Source organism: Talpa europaea, assembly GCF_964194135.1.
Source record: "Talpa europaea genome assembly, chromosome: 2".
NCBI lineage: Eukaryota > Metazoa > Chordata > Mammalia > Eulipotyphla > Talpidae > Talpa > Talpa europaea.
The window spans coordinates 22,224,139-22,241,864 of NC_140068.1; the positions used below are offsets into that span (position 1 = coordinate 22,224,139).

The 17,726-nt window shown below is 41.7% G+C and overlaps 1 protein-coding gene across 2 annotated transcripts in view; it reads right to left on the bottom strand.

Moving 5' to 3' along the window:
• Window positions 1-17,726, bottom strand: part of PDE7B (phosphodiesterase 7B) — a gene marked incomplete at both ends in the record, with an annotated part of 194,650 nt that overhangs the window by 18,663 nt on the left and 158,261 nt on the right. For both annotated transcript variants that reach the window (XM_084227958.1, XM_084227957.1), the window contains one exon: window positions 17,054-17,185. In XM_084227958.1, coding sequence (XP_084084084.1) covers window positions 17,054-17,185 — 132 coding nt within the window. The remainder of the gene's footprint in view (window positions 1-17,053; window positions 17,186-17,726) is intronic.

The window sequence follows — 17,726 nt, forward strand, 5'->3', positions numbered from 1 at the left end:
GAGGATTGCTGGGACCTGCGGGTGGAGTTAAGCAGCCAGGTTTGGTGTAAAACCAGACATGTGGGCCTTGGGGTCTCTTGGCTTTTCCCGGCTCTCATCATGCCATTGGGATCCCAGCTCAGCGGAACTGGTAGGACGCATTCACGAATTTCTCTCCCTCTCTTTCTCCCCGAGTTATTCCTTTCCTCTTTTCCCCTTCTTTTGAAAATAAGCCCTTTATTAACCTTTTTATGTTTGTCTGCAGTTGAGTCTTAATTGTAAGACCCTTTTAAGCAGGCGGATGAGGACCCACAGTCAGGCCCATCTCATATCGGGGTTGCTCTGTAACAGAGACACTTGAAAGAGACAGAGATGTGGGTGGGCCAACAATGGCAGCCTTTATCTTGCCTTGTGGCTTTTTTTTTTATAAGATTTATTTATTTATATAAAAACTGGGGTACAGGCCAGATTCGTGGGAGGGTGAGAGGATTCACCAGAGACAGAGCGGGGAACAGAACAGGCAGAGTGACGAAATACTCTGCTGAAGGGAGCAGCGGGCGGCAGGAGAGGTCTGCCCGTCATGTGGGATCCTCGCCTGTTGGCTGCACTAGAACTGGCGCTGCACAGGCTGCAGACAACTTCACAGCACAGCACTCAACCACCTGCACCACCAGAGGAGGCCCTGCCTTGTGTTTTGATTTTGTTTTTTTCCGTCCAGACTTTCCTGGCCTTTTCTGCCCCTTTCCTATGAGTGCCCATCAGAGGGTGCCTTAGGCTTGGGACGGGTTATCAGGCCTTAGTGGCCCCACTTTAGTAAATGGGACTAGATTTACCGTATTTTCTGGACATTTACCCATGAGGGGATGGGTAACTGTGGGTGTTAATTGGAAGCTATTTTAATTCTGTTCTTTTTCTCTATTGCACTCTAATTGTATTAAAGTTTCTTTTTATTGAAGGTCTTACACATTAAGAGCATGTTTTGTAAAAAAATGAAAAATGATGTAAAAGAAAAAAAAGAGTATGTTTTGTCTTTATTTGGTGTATGGCAGGACCCATTTAGAGCACGAAGGTTTGGAGGTCCTGGGTACTCCTCAATCTGCCCGCTACCTGATTCACCAAAGGTCCCCTTTCAGTGGCACACACCGAGTTTCCCCATGCAGCAGAGACCTTTAGTTATATTCAAAAGAGCAGGTTTATTATATTAAAGAAAGACAAGGAAAGGCTGCTTGTATAGGCACAAATGGGCCGAAAGAACTGCCTCTGAATGGGACAGGTTTATTAAAACAGATGTCTGCATGGTTCTGGAGCGCAGTCTTAGGAGGAGAGCTGCATCTTGCCAGCGCAGAAATTGTTCTGATGAAGTGTTCTTTTTGGGAGGGGCTCATTCCTATTGTTAAATTGTTACCTATTGTTACCTATTGTTAAACTAATTACTGCTAGGTTGATTTGCAGGGACCTGTGATTCTTTACCACCATCCTCCATCTCCATATCCTCACCTCTGCTCTGCGCCTCTGGACACATTCTCTGGCAATCTGATACTTGCTATAGCACTGGGGCCTAAGAGCTTTTCATTTCTATATAAGGACTATGTTGATCATCTCTCCCCCTCCACCCCCCCACCTACAGTTATAGCCTTGTGACACCTCCATCCTTGTTTTCTACTCTTAGCCTCCTTCAGGGTGTGTGGCCATCTGGTCAGGCAAAGGCAATTTTGAGAGCTAACACTGTGACAGAAGAAGAAATAGGGGGCTGTGTAATCATGTAAGAGGGGCATGGATGGACTTTTAAGCAAAGAAAAGGCTTTCAGGAGGAAGACATGTCCAAACTGAGATCAAAAGTATGTGTGAGTCAGAGAGAAACCAGAGAAAAGAGACAACATAGAGGGAGTATATTTTGCCAAAATGGTCAGAAGGAAGAACATGTATGTAAAGACCTGCAAGCAAAAGGAATATTTTACTTTATGTCTTATTTCCCTGTTTCATCTTTTTTAATCATCAGAAATAATCATTTTCAAACATACTACCTGTTTAGTTATTTTCCATTCCCCCTGGTAGAAGGCAGGGACTTTTATTTGTTTTGTCACCTTCTGAATCCCCAGCACTTGCATGTATTAAGCACTCAAATATTTGTTGAATAAATATAGCAATGAACTATGTTTGGGAAAGTGGTTCAGACTGGAGGATACATGAGACTTAGGCCAGAGGAGTGATGGGACGTGAGCAGGGGTCTGCACACACCAGAGCTTGTCGACGTGCTTAAATTAAGTCTGAGGGTGGCAGGGTTTTATCTACTGTGTGGATACGAGTTGCAGGACACTCACTCTGGCAGCATTAATGGAGGAAGGGTTGGCGCCAGGCAATGTGGAGTGTCAGCAAAAAGGTGAAGATGTCTGTCCTGCATTAGGGGAGAGCCAGATCCAGCCCTGAGAGCAGGCTAGCACAGACTGGGGTTTCACAGGGAACGGTTATCTGTGCTGTGTACTCCCCCCCAGAATTGTGTGGCTTTCACAGAGGCTTACTGACCAGTAACAAAATCAATTGAAAAAAGATGAAAATCTTCAGAATTGCTCATGGAGACCTGGACATAGGATAAAATGATACTCTGGTAGCAGCATCAGCCCAGTCATTGCACATTGCCCTGAGAATTGTGCTGTTCATACTTGCTGTTTTAAGATTAATCTTCATTGTAAAGTTGAAAGAGTAAATATTCCCCACTGTGATGATATAACCTATTAGAATTTTAATTCGGGAAAAATACAACCCTAAAGCCCCTGAGGCGGTCTTTAGTCCCCTTTTTGTCTGAATTATGAAGTATTATCAAGCCAAGCTCAGATTAAAATAATCTCTTTGTTCCTGAACAACAACACATCTGGCATTTAATAAACCACTAGCACAGGTTTTCAAATTAAATCAAGGGTCTATTTGTCAAAGAGAATCTACTAGAGCAGATTTGCTGATATACCAGGCAGCTTTAAACTTTTGTTGTTTTTCTTATTTATCTGACAGTTTCTTTGATTAAAATACTTAGGCTGATGTTGATAAACTGAGTCTGGTATACAACAGGAATCAGAGTTAATTACACCCTTTAAACCAGAGGCTACAGGAAGAAAAACAATAACAGGTACATAGTCTGTGTTTTCATTTTTAATTGCTCATACAACAGAAGACTCCTAGAGATAATGAAGTCGCTGAGTTTTTCCCTAACAAGCCAAGTGGTCTCCTAGGTAACACTGTGAGAGCCTCAGCCCAGGAGGTTTCAGAGGCACAGTTGCTCCTTGAGTCCTAAACAAGACTGTGGCCCTTGATGAGACTACAGCATTGCCACAGTTACTGCTTGGTGGAAGCTCTTTTCTCTTGATCTGTCTTCATCTGCCCAAGACACTGTCCAAGAGCAAGGGCCCTGGCCCTTTATTAGTACTAAAAGAACACAGTCGACAAAAAGAGGGAGAGGAAATCATTTCCCATTTTATATCACTAGTAAGTCTGGGTTGCAGCAAAGTCACGCTGTCCCAGGGGCAGGCCTGCATTCAGATTAGGGTCACGGACACATGCCACACACCAGCAACTTGATGAAACAGAAAAACAAACTTGAACCACCTTTTTACAATTTTCACACTACTCGCCCCCAAACACCTTCTATACTCCAGATAGTGAGAGGTTATGTAGTCTTTGCAGTTGCTTGTTTGCATAGAGGTCATAGGGCCACGTAGAAGGAACATTTCTCCTGGCTTTGCCAAATTCATATTTGCAGTTCAGAGTCATTAAAAATAAAAAAAGGATAAAAATGCTGACTCCTTTAAGTGTCTGTGATAAGTGTTGAAGGGAAATGATTGTAAATGTCTGCAAGACAGTAGAGGCTATAATAAATACCACATTTCATGGCACAATTCATCATTAATTTTAATCATTAATTTATTCAGACCAGTTCATATGTAGTTGGACTCGATCTTGAGGAATAAAATTTTAAGTTGAACTGAAAATGATTTCTTTTAAATTGTAATGACCAATATTATATCTGATTCAATGCTTACTTTATGTGATTGCTCAGTGTACCCATGTGGGAGGTTAGAAACTGAGGGACAAAAGACAAATTCTCTGTTCTAGCTTTGACACATTCCTTTTCTTCTCAGTTTATCACAGATACATGTACTATTTCCAGAGACGAAAGAAGTACCAGGTGGAAGTGCTTTTATCACTTTCATGTTGAACTTGGGTTGGCAGTTCAGCTAGTGAGTTCAACTCAGGTAGCAGACAATGGGAATGAACCCTCTGACCTGGCCTTCACTCTAGCTGACCTGGCTTCCTTTTTATCTCAGGGTAGAGGCACGGGCTGGGCGTTATGTGATGATCTTCTTATGCACAAGTACTAAAAGAATACAGGCCTCCCTGCTGGTGCAAGGGGTTAAGCACAGTGCTATGAGGCTGTCCACAGCCTCTGCAGCACAAGTTCGATCCCCAGCCAGGGAGCAACCCCATGGCACAGCAGACCTCTCCTGTCTCGCCCGCTGCTCCGCTCAGCAATGTATTTCAGTGGCTCCGCCTGTTCTGCTCCCCACTCTGTCTGTGGTGAGTCATCTCACCCCCCCTCACCTCTGGCCTGTACCCCAGTTCTTGTATGCATAAATAAATAAATCTTAAAAAAAAAAAGAATTCATCCAACAAAAGGAGGGAAAGGAAACCCTTTCCCATTTTATAACATAGTAAGTCTGGGTTGCAGCAAAGTGACACACTGGGGTATTCTTAAAGCCACAAATTTCCTTTCTGCAAGATCCTCGCTAATCAAGTGTGTGTGCATAGACACATGCGAATTTCAACTCATTACCAGGGTGCTTAATATTTTCTGAATCTTGAAGTCATTTTAAAATATGAGTGCAGGGCCTCCCCTGGTGGTGCAGCGGTTGAGTGATGGGCTGCTGGGCTGTGAAGCTGCCCGCAGCCTCTGCAGCACCGGTTCGATCCCCGGCCGCCCGCAAGTGCCCCACATTCGGCGCAGACCTCTCCTGCCGCCCGCTGCTCCCCTCAGCAGTGTACTTCGGTCCTTCTGCCTGCTCTGCTCCCCGCTCTGGCTCTGGTGAATTCTCTCACCCTCCCGCGCTTCTGACTGTACCCAATGCTTGTATAAATAAATAAATGAATCTTTAAAAAAAATAAAAAATAAAATATGAGTGTGAGTTGTAAATCCTCTCCCTAGAAAACTGCATGGGTCCATCCGCTGAAAATCTGCATAATATTTACTGAAAGCCTATCTTTTTTAAAATTTAATTTTTATATTCCCCATACAATTGCAACCCCCTTGTTTTGACCCCAATCCCTACTTTCCCCGCCTCCCCACCACCCATAGTGTGTCTCTGGTTCATAGTTGTTTGTTGATGTTGATTTTTTCTTTCTTATAGTTATTTTTTTTCCTGGTCCCTTATTTAGGTTGAAAGCCTATTCTTGTCTCAGCCAACAGGTCTTGGTGGTCTAAAAGGCTACAGTTCCAAAGAGTTTTATTTTATTATTATTATTATTATTTTTTTTCTGTCTTATTTATTTTTTATTTTTTTTTCTCAGTTTTTTTTTTAATAATAAATTTTATTGTTATATTCCCCATACAATTGCAGCCCCCCCATTCTGACCCCAATCCCTCACCTCCCGCCCCCGCCCCCCTAAAAGTGTCTCTGGTTCATAGTTTTGTTGATTTTGATTTTCACTTTCTTATAGTTATTCATTTTCCTGGTCCCTTATTTAAGTTTTCTAGATTCCTGCTATGAGTGAGACCATCCGGTATTTTTCTTTTTCTTTTTGGCTTATTTCGCTGAGCATGATCCCTTCCAGCGCCATCCATGTTGCTGCAAATTGCATGTGTTTATCTTTTTTGAATGCTGAGTAATATTCCATGGTGTACATGGACCACATCTTCTTGATCCAGTCATCTATTTTTGGGCATTTGGGTTGTTTCCAAAGCTTAGCTATTGTAAACAGTGCTGCTATAAACATAGGGGTGCAGGTGTTCTTTGGAATTGATGTTTCTGTGTCCTTTGGGTAAATACCTAGGAGTGGAATTGCTGGATCATATGGAAGCTCTATGTTTAGTAGGTCCAGAAATCTCCACACAGCTTTCCACAGTGCTTGGACCAGTTTGCACTCCCACCAACAGTGTAGAAGAGTTCCTTTTTCTCCACACCCTCGCCAGCATTTGTTGTTGCTAGTTTTTTTAATATGTGCCATTCTCACTGGTGTAAGATGGTATCTCATGGTAGTTTTGATTTGCATTTCCCTGATGGCAAGTGCTGTTGAACATTTTTTCATATGCCTGTTGGCCATTTGCATTTCCTCTTCAGAGAAGTTTCTTTTTAGCTCTTCTGCCCATTTTTTGACTGGATTATTTTCTTTGTTGTTGTTGAGTCTCATCAGCTCTTTGCAGATTTTTGTGATCAGTCCTTTATCATTAGTGTTGGGTGCAAAAATGTTCTCCCAGTTGGTGGGGTTTCTCTTTGTTTTTGTTATTGTCTCTTTTGCTGTGCAGAAGCTCTTTAATTTGATGTAGTCCCAGCTGTTTATCTTTGCCTTCACTATCACTGCTTTGGGTGATGTGTCTGTAAAGATGTCTTTGATGTGCAAATCACGTAGTGTTTCGCCTATATTTCCTTCTATATATTTTATGGTTTCAGGTCTTATGTCTAGTTCTTTAATCCATTTTGAGTTGATTTTTGTGTATGGTGTGAGGGAGTGGTCAAGCTTCATTCTTTTGCATGTAGCGACCCAGTTTTCCCAGCACCATTTATTGAACAAACTTTCTTTGCTCCAATGCATAGTCTTTGCTCCTTTGTCAAAGATTAGTTGACCATAAATCTGTGGGTTTATTTCTGGATTTTCTATTCGATTCCATTGGTCTGTATGTCTGTTCTTGTTCCAATACCATGCAGTTTTGATGATTATGGCTTTGTAGTATAGTTTGAAGTCTGGGAGTGTAATGCCTCCATTCCCTTCTTTTTTTTTCAGGAGAGCTTTGGCTATTCGGGGTTTTTTGTGATTCCATATGAATTTCATCAATAATTGTTCTATTTCTTTGAAGAATGACATTGAAATTTTGATTGGAATCACATTGAATCTGTATATTGCTTTTGGAAGGATGGCCATTTTAATAATGTTTATTCTTCCAATCCACGAGCAGGGGATGTCTCTCCATTTCTTTGTGTCTTCTTCTATTTCTTTTAACAGTGTTTTATAGTTTTCTTTGTATAGGTCCTTTACCTCTTTTGTTAGATTTATTCCCAAATATTTGATTTTTTTTGTTTCAATAACAAAAGGGATGGTTTTTTTGATTTCTTCTTCTTCAGATTTATTGTTTGTGTATAGGAAGGCTACTGACTTTTGCGTGTTGATTTTGTATCCTGCCACTTTACTGAACTGATTGATGAGTTGAATTAGCTTTTCTGTGGAGTTTTTGGGGTTCTCTATGTATAATATCATATCGTCTGCAAATAATGATAGTTTGACTTCTTTTCCTATTTGGATTCCTTGGATGTCTTTCTCTTGTCTTATTGCTCTGGGTAGGACTTCCAGTATTATATTGAAAAGCAGTGGTGAGAGTGGACATCCTTGTCTTGTTCCAGATCTTAATGGAATTGCTTTCAGCTTTTCACCATTGAGAATGATACTGGCTGTTGGCTTGTCATAGATGGCCTTTATGATGTTGAGGTATGTTCCTTGTATCCCAAGAATTTCAAGGGCTTTTATCATGAATGGGTGTTGCACTTTGTCGAAAGCTTTCTCAGCATCTATTGATATTATCATACGGTTTTTATATTTCTTTTTGTTGATGTGTTGGATAATGTTGATTGATTTTCGGATGTTAAACCATCCTTGTGCCCCTGGAATGAATCCTACTTGGTCGTGGTGAATTATCTTATGGATACATTGTTGGATTCTGATGGCTAAAATTTTATTGAGGATTTTTGCATCAGTGTTCATTAGGGAGATTGGCCTGTAGTTTTCCTTTTTTGTGTTGTCCTTGTTCGGTTTTGGTATTAGTGTAATGTTGGCTTCATAGAACGTGTTTGGTATTGTCCCTTCCTTCTCAATTTTTTGGAAGAGTTTGTGAAGGATAGGCACTAATTCGTCTCTGAATGTTTGGTAGAATTCATTTGTAAATCCATCAGGTCCTGGGCTTTTGTTTTTGGGGAGGTTTTTGATTACCATTTCAATTTCGCTAATTGTAATTGGTCTGTTTAGGTGTTCTATTTCTTCTTTATCTAGCTTTGGGTGATTGTAGAGTTGTAGGAATTTGTCCATCTCCTCTAGATTGTTAAACTTGTTTCCATATAACTGTTCATAGTAGTTACTGATTATTCTTTTGATTTCTGCTGTGTCCGTTGTGATTTCTCCTCTTTCATTGATGATCCTGTTTATTTGTGCTTTCTCCCTTTTTTCCTTTGTGAGCCTGGCTAGGGGTTTGTCTATTTTATTGATTTTTTCAAAGAACCAGCTCTTGGTTTCATTGATCTTTTGGATTGTTTTTTTAGTTTCAATTTCATTTATTTCTGCTTTGGTTTTTATTATTTCTTTTCTTCTACTGGTTTTGGGGTTTTTTTGTTGTTCTTTTTCTAGATCTTTGAGCTTCGAGATTAGGTTGTTTCTTTGCGTTCTTTCTTGTTTCTTGATGTGAGCTTCTATTGCTATATATTTTCCTCTTATTACTGCTTTTGCTGCATCCCATACATTTAGGATATTGGTGTCCTCCTTGTCGTTCAATTCAAAAAATTTTTTAATTTCCTCTTTGATCTCCTCATTAGTCCAGTGGTCTTCCAGTAGTGTGGTTTTTAATCTCCATGAGGTAGGAAAGTTCCTTGCCTTCTTTTTATGGTTTATTTCTAGTTTGATGCCTTCATGGTCAGAAAAGATGGTTGATATGATTTCAATCTTGGTGTATCTGTTGATGTTTGTCTTGTGCCCCAGTATGTGATCGATCCTGGAGAATGATCCGTGTGCGCTTGAGAAAAATGTGTACTCCGTTTTTTTGGGGTTTAGTGTTCTATAGATGTCTGTTAAGCCCAATTGCTCTAGGTCCTTATTTAGAGCTTTGGTTTCTTTACTTATTTTTTGTCTTGTTGATCTATCCATTGTTGATAGTGGTGTGTTGAAGTCTCCCACTACGTATGTGTTTTCTCTGATGTCTGTTTTCAGAGAGGACAACAGTTGTCTGATATATTTTGGTGCTCCTTCGTTTGGTGCGTATATGTTAATGAGTGTTATTTCTTCTTGAAGTATTGTCCCCTTGATCATAATGTAGTGACCATTGGGGTCTCTTTTTATCTTTTTGAGTTTGAAATCTGTTTTATCTGATATAAGTATAGCTGTTCCTGCTTTCTTTTTTGGTCCATTTGCTTGTAGGATTGTTTTCCATCCTTTAACTTTGAGCCTATTTTTATCTTTTGTAGCTAAATGTGTTTCCTGGAGACAGCAAAAGGTTGGGTTTTGTTTCTTAATCCAGGCCGCAACTCTGTGTCTTTTTATTGAAGAGTTTAGTCCATTTACATTTAGAGTTAATATTGATATGTTAACATCTGTATTTGCCATTGTGTTTGTCTTTCCTTTGATTTTATTTATTTATTCTTTTAATAACTTTTTTTTTTTTTTTTGGCCTTCTTTCATTGTTATTCGTCCCTCTGAGTTTCTGGCTTTAGGACTCCTTGTAGTATTTTTTGGAGTGGGGGTTTAGTTGCAATGAAATTCCGGAGTTTCTGTTTGTCTGGGAAGGTCCATATTCTTTCTTCAAAGAGGAAGGAGAGCTTTGCGGGATAGAGAATTCTTGGTTGGCATCTGTTTTCTTGGAGTCTGTTGACTATGTCCCTCCACTCTCTCCTTGCCCGTAGTGTTTCTTCGGAGAAGTCTGATGTCAGCCTGATTGGCTTTCCTTTGAATGTTATCTGTTTCTTCCCTCTTGCCAGCTTCATTATTTTTTCCTTGTCCTGGATTCTTGGGAGCTTTACTATTATGTGTCTTGCTGTATTTTTTCTTTCGTCGTGGAAGTTTGGTGTTCTTCTTGCTTCTTGTATATCAATTTTCAGCTCCTTCTTCACATTTGGGAAGTTCTCTTCAATTATCTCTTTGAATATTTTCTCTGTTCCTACTTCTCTCTCCTCTCCTTCTGGTATTCCTATAACTCTTATATTTCCTTTCCTCATGGAGTCAGATAGTTCCCGAAGTCTTTCTTCATTCTTTTTCCTTCGTACTTCTCTTTCCTTTTCTGTTTTGGTTCTTTTTATTTCTGTGTCTTCAAGAGTACTTATTCGTTCTTCCATTTCATCAATTCTGCTTTCATTGCTTTTCCCAGAATTCTTTAGTTCTTCCACTAATTCTTTGATCTCCTGCATTTCTTTTACTTCCCTCTTTAGGGACTCAATTTCATTCTTCTGATCGTTGATTATTTTTCCCTTATCATTGTTTTCCTTTATGACTTCTGTCAGTTTTTTAATCACGGCAATTTTAAATTCTCTTTCTGGAAGGCTCAGAAGTTCTTCCAAGTTACTGTCGTTGCAATCTGAGGGCTGGTTTTCTTTTTGTGGTGTGCTTTTTCTCTGGAGAGTTGCTAGGTTGCGTGTGGTTCTTCTCCTCCCTACTGTCTGTTTTCTAATTTGCCGTATGCGTTGGGACACTGTGTAGTTGGGACTGGCCGGCATCTTGGGTGAGCTTCTCTGCTCCCCTCTGGTTCCTCCAGGAGTCATCTGTCAGTTTCAAGCAGTCTTTATTGGAGAAAGGTCCCTGTCCTAAAATGTCGATGTGGGGACACACTCCCCTGTGCGCCTGGTCTGCCCCGGCGGTGGGTTCCTGCTCCCCCTCTGGGCTTGGACTGCAGGCCAGAGGGGGTCTGGCGTGGGCGAACTTCCCCCGCTCACCTCTGGCTCCTGAGGAAGCCTTCTGCAGGTAGTCTTTACTGAAGAAATGTCCCTGTTCTAAAATGGTGATGTGGGACACACTCCCTGCGCTTACGGTGTCAGGCACACTCTTCTGCGTGCCTGGTCTGCCCCGGCTGTGGGTGCTCGCTCTCCCTGTGGGCTCAGACTACTTGTTCGGAAGGGGCCGGGTGTGGGCTAACTCCCCAGCTGGCCACTAGCTCCTTCAGGAGCCTGTGCTGGCTTCAAGTCGCTAGGTGGCGCCAGAGATCTCTCCTAGAGCCCTTGGGGAGCTGATTTTCCACCCCGTGGGACAGGGAGCAGAGTGGGGATGGTAGGGTACACCTCAACGGCTTTGGGGTGCTGTGTCTGCCTTGTGCCCCACCGTCGTGGGGAACCCACGCCCCTAATTTCGTGCCCTGGGTCTCAGTTCCAAAGCCCTCAGTTCCAGGACGCGGGCTGTAGCCCAGTTCAGTGGCACGGGAATGGCGCCTTTTGCACCGCTCCCGTGCCTGGGCGCCTGGTTCCTGCTTACTCAGGGAGGGACCTTCACCTCAGTGAGGACCTCCCAGCGTCTCCCCGCAAGCCTAGGTCGTCTCCCAAGCCTAGGTCGCAGGCGTGGGGACCTGGGCAGCCGCGATCCTGGTCTGCACTTGCTTTTCAAGCGCGCCGAGTGCGCCACTTTCCGCGCAAGCTTACCGGCAGCCTGGGCTGTGTGCGCGTCTCCCGGGTCTTTGTTCTTCTCTAATGGCGCCCGGAGCCGTTCGCTCACCGCCGCGGCGAATCCTGCAGGGTTCGCCTCAGCTCCCGTTCACGGGGTGTGGTGGCTGCAATAGTTCCTTTCCACTCACAGTCCCACTTGCTGTGTCCGTTTTTCTTGTTGGCCGTTTTGGTTTGTTGTTTCCCTCCTCTCTGGTCGGAGAGTGCCGATTTGTGGGCGGGGGAGGGGAGCAGGGTTCTGTGCTTCCCTCCCTTCTCGTCCTCTTTTATGGCAACTTTCTTCTTCGGGCAGTTTGCTGGAGTCACCCGTTTATCTTCCGTGTCCCAGTTCTCACTGGGACCTGCCGCTTTTCCTCCCTATTAACTTATTTTAATGGGAGATCTTACTCGCAGCGTCTCCTCGCCGCCATGTTGCTCCGCCCCTATTATTATTATTTTTTAAAGACATTTATTTTTATGCATACAAGAACTGGGGTACAGGGCAGAGGTGTGTGTTTGGGGGGTGGTGAGAGGATTCGCCAGAGACAGAGTGGGGAACAGAACAGGCAGATGTACTGAAATACATTGCTGAGGGGAGAAGCAGGTGAGACAGGAGAGGTCTGCTGCGCCATGTGGGTAGTTCCCTGGCTGGAGAGCTAACTCATGCTGCAGTGGCTGTGGAGAGCTTCATAGGTTGCATCTGAACCCCTTGCACTACCAAGGAGGCCCCAGTTACAAAGAGTTTTAAATATCAAGTGCTGTTAAAGATTTTGTGCAATTTAAACATTATGTTATACATTTTATAACATGTTATTTTTTCTTGAAGTTGAAAACCTAAAGAGGTAAGCCAATTCCTCATTTACAACTTGGTGAAGGTTTTCTGACCCAGGTCATAATCCTGTACAGATAATCTACGAATTCTACAAAGGAGGAAATACATATTTAATCATAATATGCCCAAGATATTGATCTGGGAGAAGGGGCTGTTTATGGCAGGATCTACTCAGCAAAAGGTCATAGGGACAGCTCATTTTCAGTTATCTTGGAGGTGTGGGTTTTAATCCCCAAGGCACACCAGCTCGTGCTACCTGGGAGAGACTCCTCTCAGCTCATCTCCTCTTAGTCACACTTCATGGCCCAGTTTATACCTTTCCTCCTGCAAAAGGTGTTCATGCAGAAACCGTCTTCAGAAGCTATTTCTCTCTCTCTGGCTCTCCATCACAGTTAGGTTGTAGCTATGCACTGTAGAATACTAAGCAAAGTCTCCCCCATTTTAATTCCTTGCCTCTAGTCCTCTTATCTCCCTTACTGTAATAGAAGACCTGGTGAAAATTCTTAGTATCCTGCACACAGTAGGTGATCAACTTGAATTTTGGAAGCAATACTTATGTTGCTTAGACACTTCAGTTCTGGAGATAAAAAACTTAACCCAGCACTGCTATTAACTAGCTGCTTATTTTTAGAGAAAACACTTACATTTTCTAAGTATCCATTTTCCTCTTCCTGGAAAATAGATGTGACAATAGGACCTACCTAACAGGGCTATTATGAAGATTAAACCATATCATACATCAGAGTCATTCAGCACATATTTGGATCATGGATTATATAAGGCAGATATTGAATACAGATTAATTATACAATTTGCTGAACTAGATTTTACAGGGAATTTTCTTTCTCTTTTTAGAAGAGTTCCTTCAGAGAGTTGATAATCAGTGGCATATAACCCAATGACATATTTTTAGAGCAAAACTGAAATCTACTGTTTTCATGTCCTGTTAACAATTTGTCTTATTAGAAAAAGTCCCACTTTTACTGATAAAAGTTTAAGCTTTTATCCTAGCTAGTTCTAGGGCATTGGAAATATCTTTGTGATATTATGGGATAATAGTCTACCTTTAACCTAGCACCAAAACTTAAAGACATGATGCATGATTTTCAACAGATCCTAAGACCAGTTGAACAGGGGACTAATGAAGGTAGTATCTTGAATGTGGTTTTTGAGCATAATCCCAATTCCTTTCTAGTCATTATCAAAAGGATCCTTCTCTTTCTACTAGGGATCTTCTCTACATCAACATGGATTAAGTTACTGTTGGGAAAAACAATAGCTCATTTTATTGTAGTAGCATCATTGACTACAAAGAACAGCACAGAGACTTAAAAAAATGTAGCTATCATCCATCTATATTTACACTTATGTCTATATTTAACTTCTCAAAATTCTTTTAATTGGGATTAGATTTGCTTGGATTTTGCACATTTTGAACATCTGAGTTTAAACAGATATGAGCTTGAGGGCAGATATTATATTTTATAAATCTTTGTATTCTTAAATTCTAGTATAGATCATCCTATATATATAATAAATAGTTGCTGATTAAAAATGTATTAGTTTGCATGTTACATTGAAAAGTCTGAAAAATCTGATTGTATTGAAATGTTTATTTTTCACAAAGAGATTAAAAGTAAAATTATTAAACTTTATCTACATTTTGAAGGTTTGAGAAATGAAAGTGTTCTTTTTTTAAAGATATTCATTTATGTAAACAAGGGCTAGCATGTAGGCCAGAAGTGTGGGGGTGGTGAGAGGATTCACCAGAGACAGAGTGGGGAGCAGAACAGGCAGACTGATGAAATACACTGCTGAGGGGAGCAGAGGGTGAGACAGGAGAGGTCTGCTGCGCCATGAGGGTCAGCTCCCTGGCCAGGGATCGAACTCTTGCTGCAGTGGCTGTGGATTGCTTTATTAGTGCTCAGACTTAACCGCTTGTACCAATAGGGAGACCTGAAATTGTTCTTGGGAGAACATTTCTGGTATCTGAATAAGGTATGTTAGAGTATTTTTCTTTTGGGAATAACTTTGGTAATTAGCAGTGAGCAATTCTACATTTTCTTGTTTGTGTGTCTTTAAAATCTGGTGCAGAGGGCCTCCCCTGTGGAGCAGCGGTTGAGTGCTGGGTTGCAAAGCTGCCTGCAGCCTCTGCAGCGCTGGTTCGATCCTGGCTACCGGCGAGGGTCCCACATGGCACTGCAGACCTCTCCTGCCGCCCGCTGCTCCCCTCAGTGGTGTATTTCTTCAGTCTGCCTGCTCTTTTCCACCCCGCTGTCTCTGGTGAATCCTCTCACCCTCCGGCACTTCTGACTTTACCCAATGCTTGTATAAATAAATAAGTCTTTAAAAAAAATTAAAAAAAAATAAAATCTGGTGCATTCTTTTTGTCTTCCTGTTTGAATGAGAATTTATAATGTGTTTTTATGTGCTACATGTCAAAGTGTTAGGGGGAAAGGATGTCCTGCGCAAACTCCATACAGGCTTTGTGGATGCCATCCCCCCTCCATCAGGACACTGGGAATTACAAATCCCATGATCCCCAAATGGAGGTTGTGAGGACCTAAGGGTGAAGTTAAGCAGCCATTTTCTCTGTTTGTAAATAAAACCAGCCATGTTAATGGGGTCTCTTGCTTTCTTGGCTCGTGCTCTTGGCCAGGCTGGTTTGTTCGCAGTAGGTCATTTGGGATTCCGGGTTGGCAGAAAAGGTAGAATGCATTTAAGAATTTATCTCCCTCTTTTCTCCCTGAGTTGTACATTTCCTCATTTCCCCTTCCCTTTTAAATAAAGCTTTGATTAGCCTTTTTGTGTGCCTGCAGTTTAAGTCCATTTTAAGCGCGTGGGTGAAGACCCAAGTCAGGCAACCCATTTTATATCAGGGTTGCCCTGTAACAAAAGGACCATGGCATAGCAACAGATACTTTTAAGTTCCATTTATTTGATTTACTCAATGATAAGAAATTAGAATTATATAAACATTTCATTTATAACAACCTTTTGATTGATTTCTTTTGTCTAATTAAAGATACTTGAAAAAACCAGAATTGACGGGATTTAAAGACAGTTTGGGGGCCTCCCCGGTGGCGCAGCGGTTGAGCGCTGGCTTGCGAAGCTGCCCGTCAGCCTCTGCGGCGCCGGTTCGATCCCCGGCTGCTCCCCGGCCACCGGAGGAGGGTCCCACATGACGCACAGACCCCTCCTGCCGCCCGCTGCTCCCCTCAGCAGTGTACTTCGGTCCTTCTGCCTGCTCTGCTCCCCGCTCTGGCTCTGGTGAATTCTCTCACCCTCCCGCGCTTCTGACTGTACCCAGTGCATGTATAAACAAACAAACAAAAAAAACCCCAAATAAATAAATAAAACATGCCTCTATTAAAAAAAAAAAATAAAGACAGTTTGGGAGCATGTAGTCCAGTCATTTACTTTTTTTGTTAATCAAGTGTCTATTTTGCCCTCAAGTGATGTTTACATTCTGAGATGGTTTAGAAAATTAAGCTGTAGTTTAAATTTTCATTTATTTTTTAGCTCATGATCAGAAGGCTTTCTCCTGTCACTCTGTCCCCTCCCTATGGCTGTATCTGTCCCAGCTTCGGATACTGACTGCAGTCCAAGGGAGCCTCTTGGCAGAAGTATGTAATGAGTGGACCCATAAACCCTAGGATTCCACAGTTTCCACTTGTGCCAAAGGCTTATCAATGGGATTAAAAAAGTTTTCCCCTTCATGTTCCAACTGTACTTTATTGGCAATAACGCTGCAATGCCTTGCATGATGCAGGTGTGGGGAGCCTTCAGAAGTTCTTTTTTTCATTGAGGCAACTTTGGTTTGTAGCATAGGTGAATTTCAGGAGGACTCTTTCACACCTCAAGAAATGTATGTCCCATACCACACCCAACACAAAGGGTCATGTTACCATCCACCACCATCCAATCTGCTCTCTCTATTTAGTCTCCTCTCCCCCATCCTTTTCCTTTCTGGAAATCATCATTCTGTTGTCAGGGTCTGATGGTTTGTTTTTCAGCTCTGACTTTTTTCAAGAGATCTGCCAAAATTGATACCCACAATTCCTTGTATGTAATGATGTTCTGAATAACAACCAAAAGTCTCTAAAGAATATGTTGACAATTCTGGGAATAGTTCATTTATGACATGAGTTAATATCATAAACAATATCATAAATAACAGTTCTTCAGTCCAACCTACTCATGCTATTTAATTATTTGATAGCAACAAAGTCTGTCGATAGTTTTTGATAACATACCTCTGAGTCAGAGGTAAATAAAGTTCAGAAATGGCCCTAAGGACATAAATTAGAATTAGGAAATATCATTTATAGAAGTCCTACAAAGGACTGATTGCAACTGGACATTATATACAAGATGGTTTCATTGAGACAGACGTTATTAAGCCACAGGAGGGTAGACTCAGGGATCCTATTTGACTTAAGACAATTTCAAACCTACTTTGGAGCAAACGGAATTCCTTGGCTGTCCTGGTAAACCAATTTAACGTCACTTGTGAGATAACCTGGACCTATTTCAAAGCCAGACTCTGGTTGTGGTCATCATTAAGGCTGACCCTGAATGAAGTCTTCTCCACGGGTGAGGTCAGGCTCTAGCACTGGACATAAGGTAGTAGTATTGTCATTTAGCTTAATGTTGGCTCCCTTACCTGATACAGGTTGGCGAGGTGGTGATTAGTTTTGATCAAAAACGGCTGGTTCACCCCTGGGTGGTCCACATCATGTGCTGCTGCAGCCAGTAGTCCCAGCATGATGTCCAGGGGGGTGAGGAAGCTGGCAAGCTGTGAACAAATTAAATTGGTTGGCTTTTGTTTTGGCTAAGTCAAACTGAATGAATCATCATAGTATTGCACAGGCTTTCATTCAGAATTTGATCCTCTGAAAGTAGTCAATGAGGTTAGAGTCTCATGGAAATGCAGGAAAAAAACAGGACTGTGTGGGAAATAATTAATAACTCAACTTGTGCCTGTCATTAAGTAGCCTCTTCTTCCTAATGCAAGCCTGTCTTGTTTTGTTGTAGCATACTGCCTGTCGTGGGTAGGAAGACAGAGCCTGACATCAGTCTCATTCCTGGAGAAAGCTATACATGAAGCGAAAAGCTGAAGTCAAATGATGGACATATTAAAAAAAGTGTATTTTACCAATCCATTTCCATAACTGCCATTTCTTTGAATATGAAATTAAGAGTAGGCCAAATTGCAAAAGTTGCATATTTTTTCCTGAGTGCAATACATAGTAAGAGAATGTATAAGAATTTCTTGTTTTCTGGTTAGCTAGGAAAACACTCAGGATAATGGAAATACAGTACTAACTTTAAATATG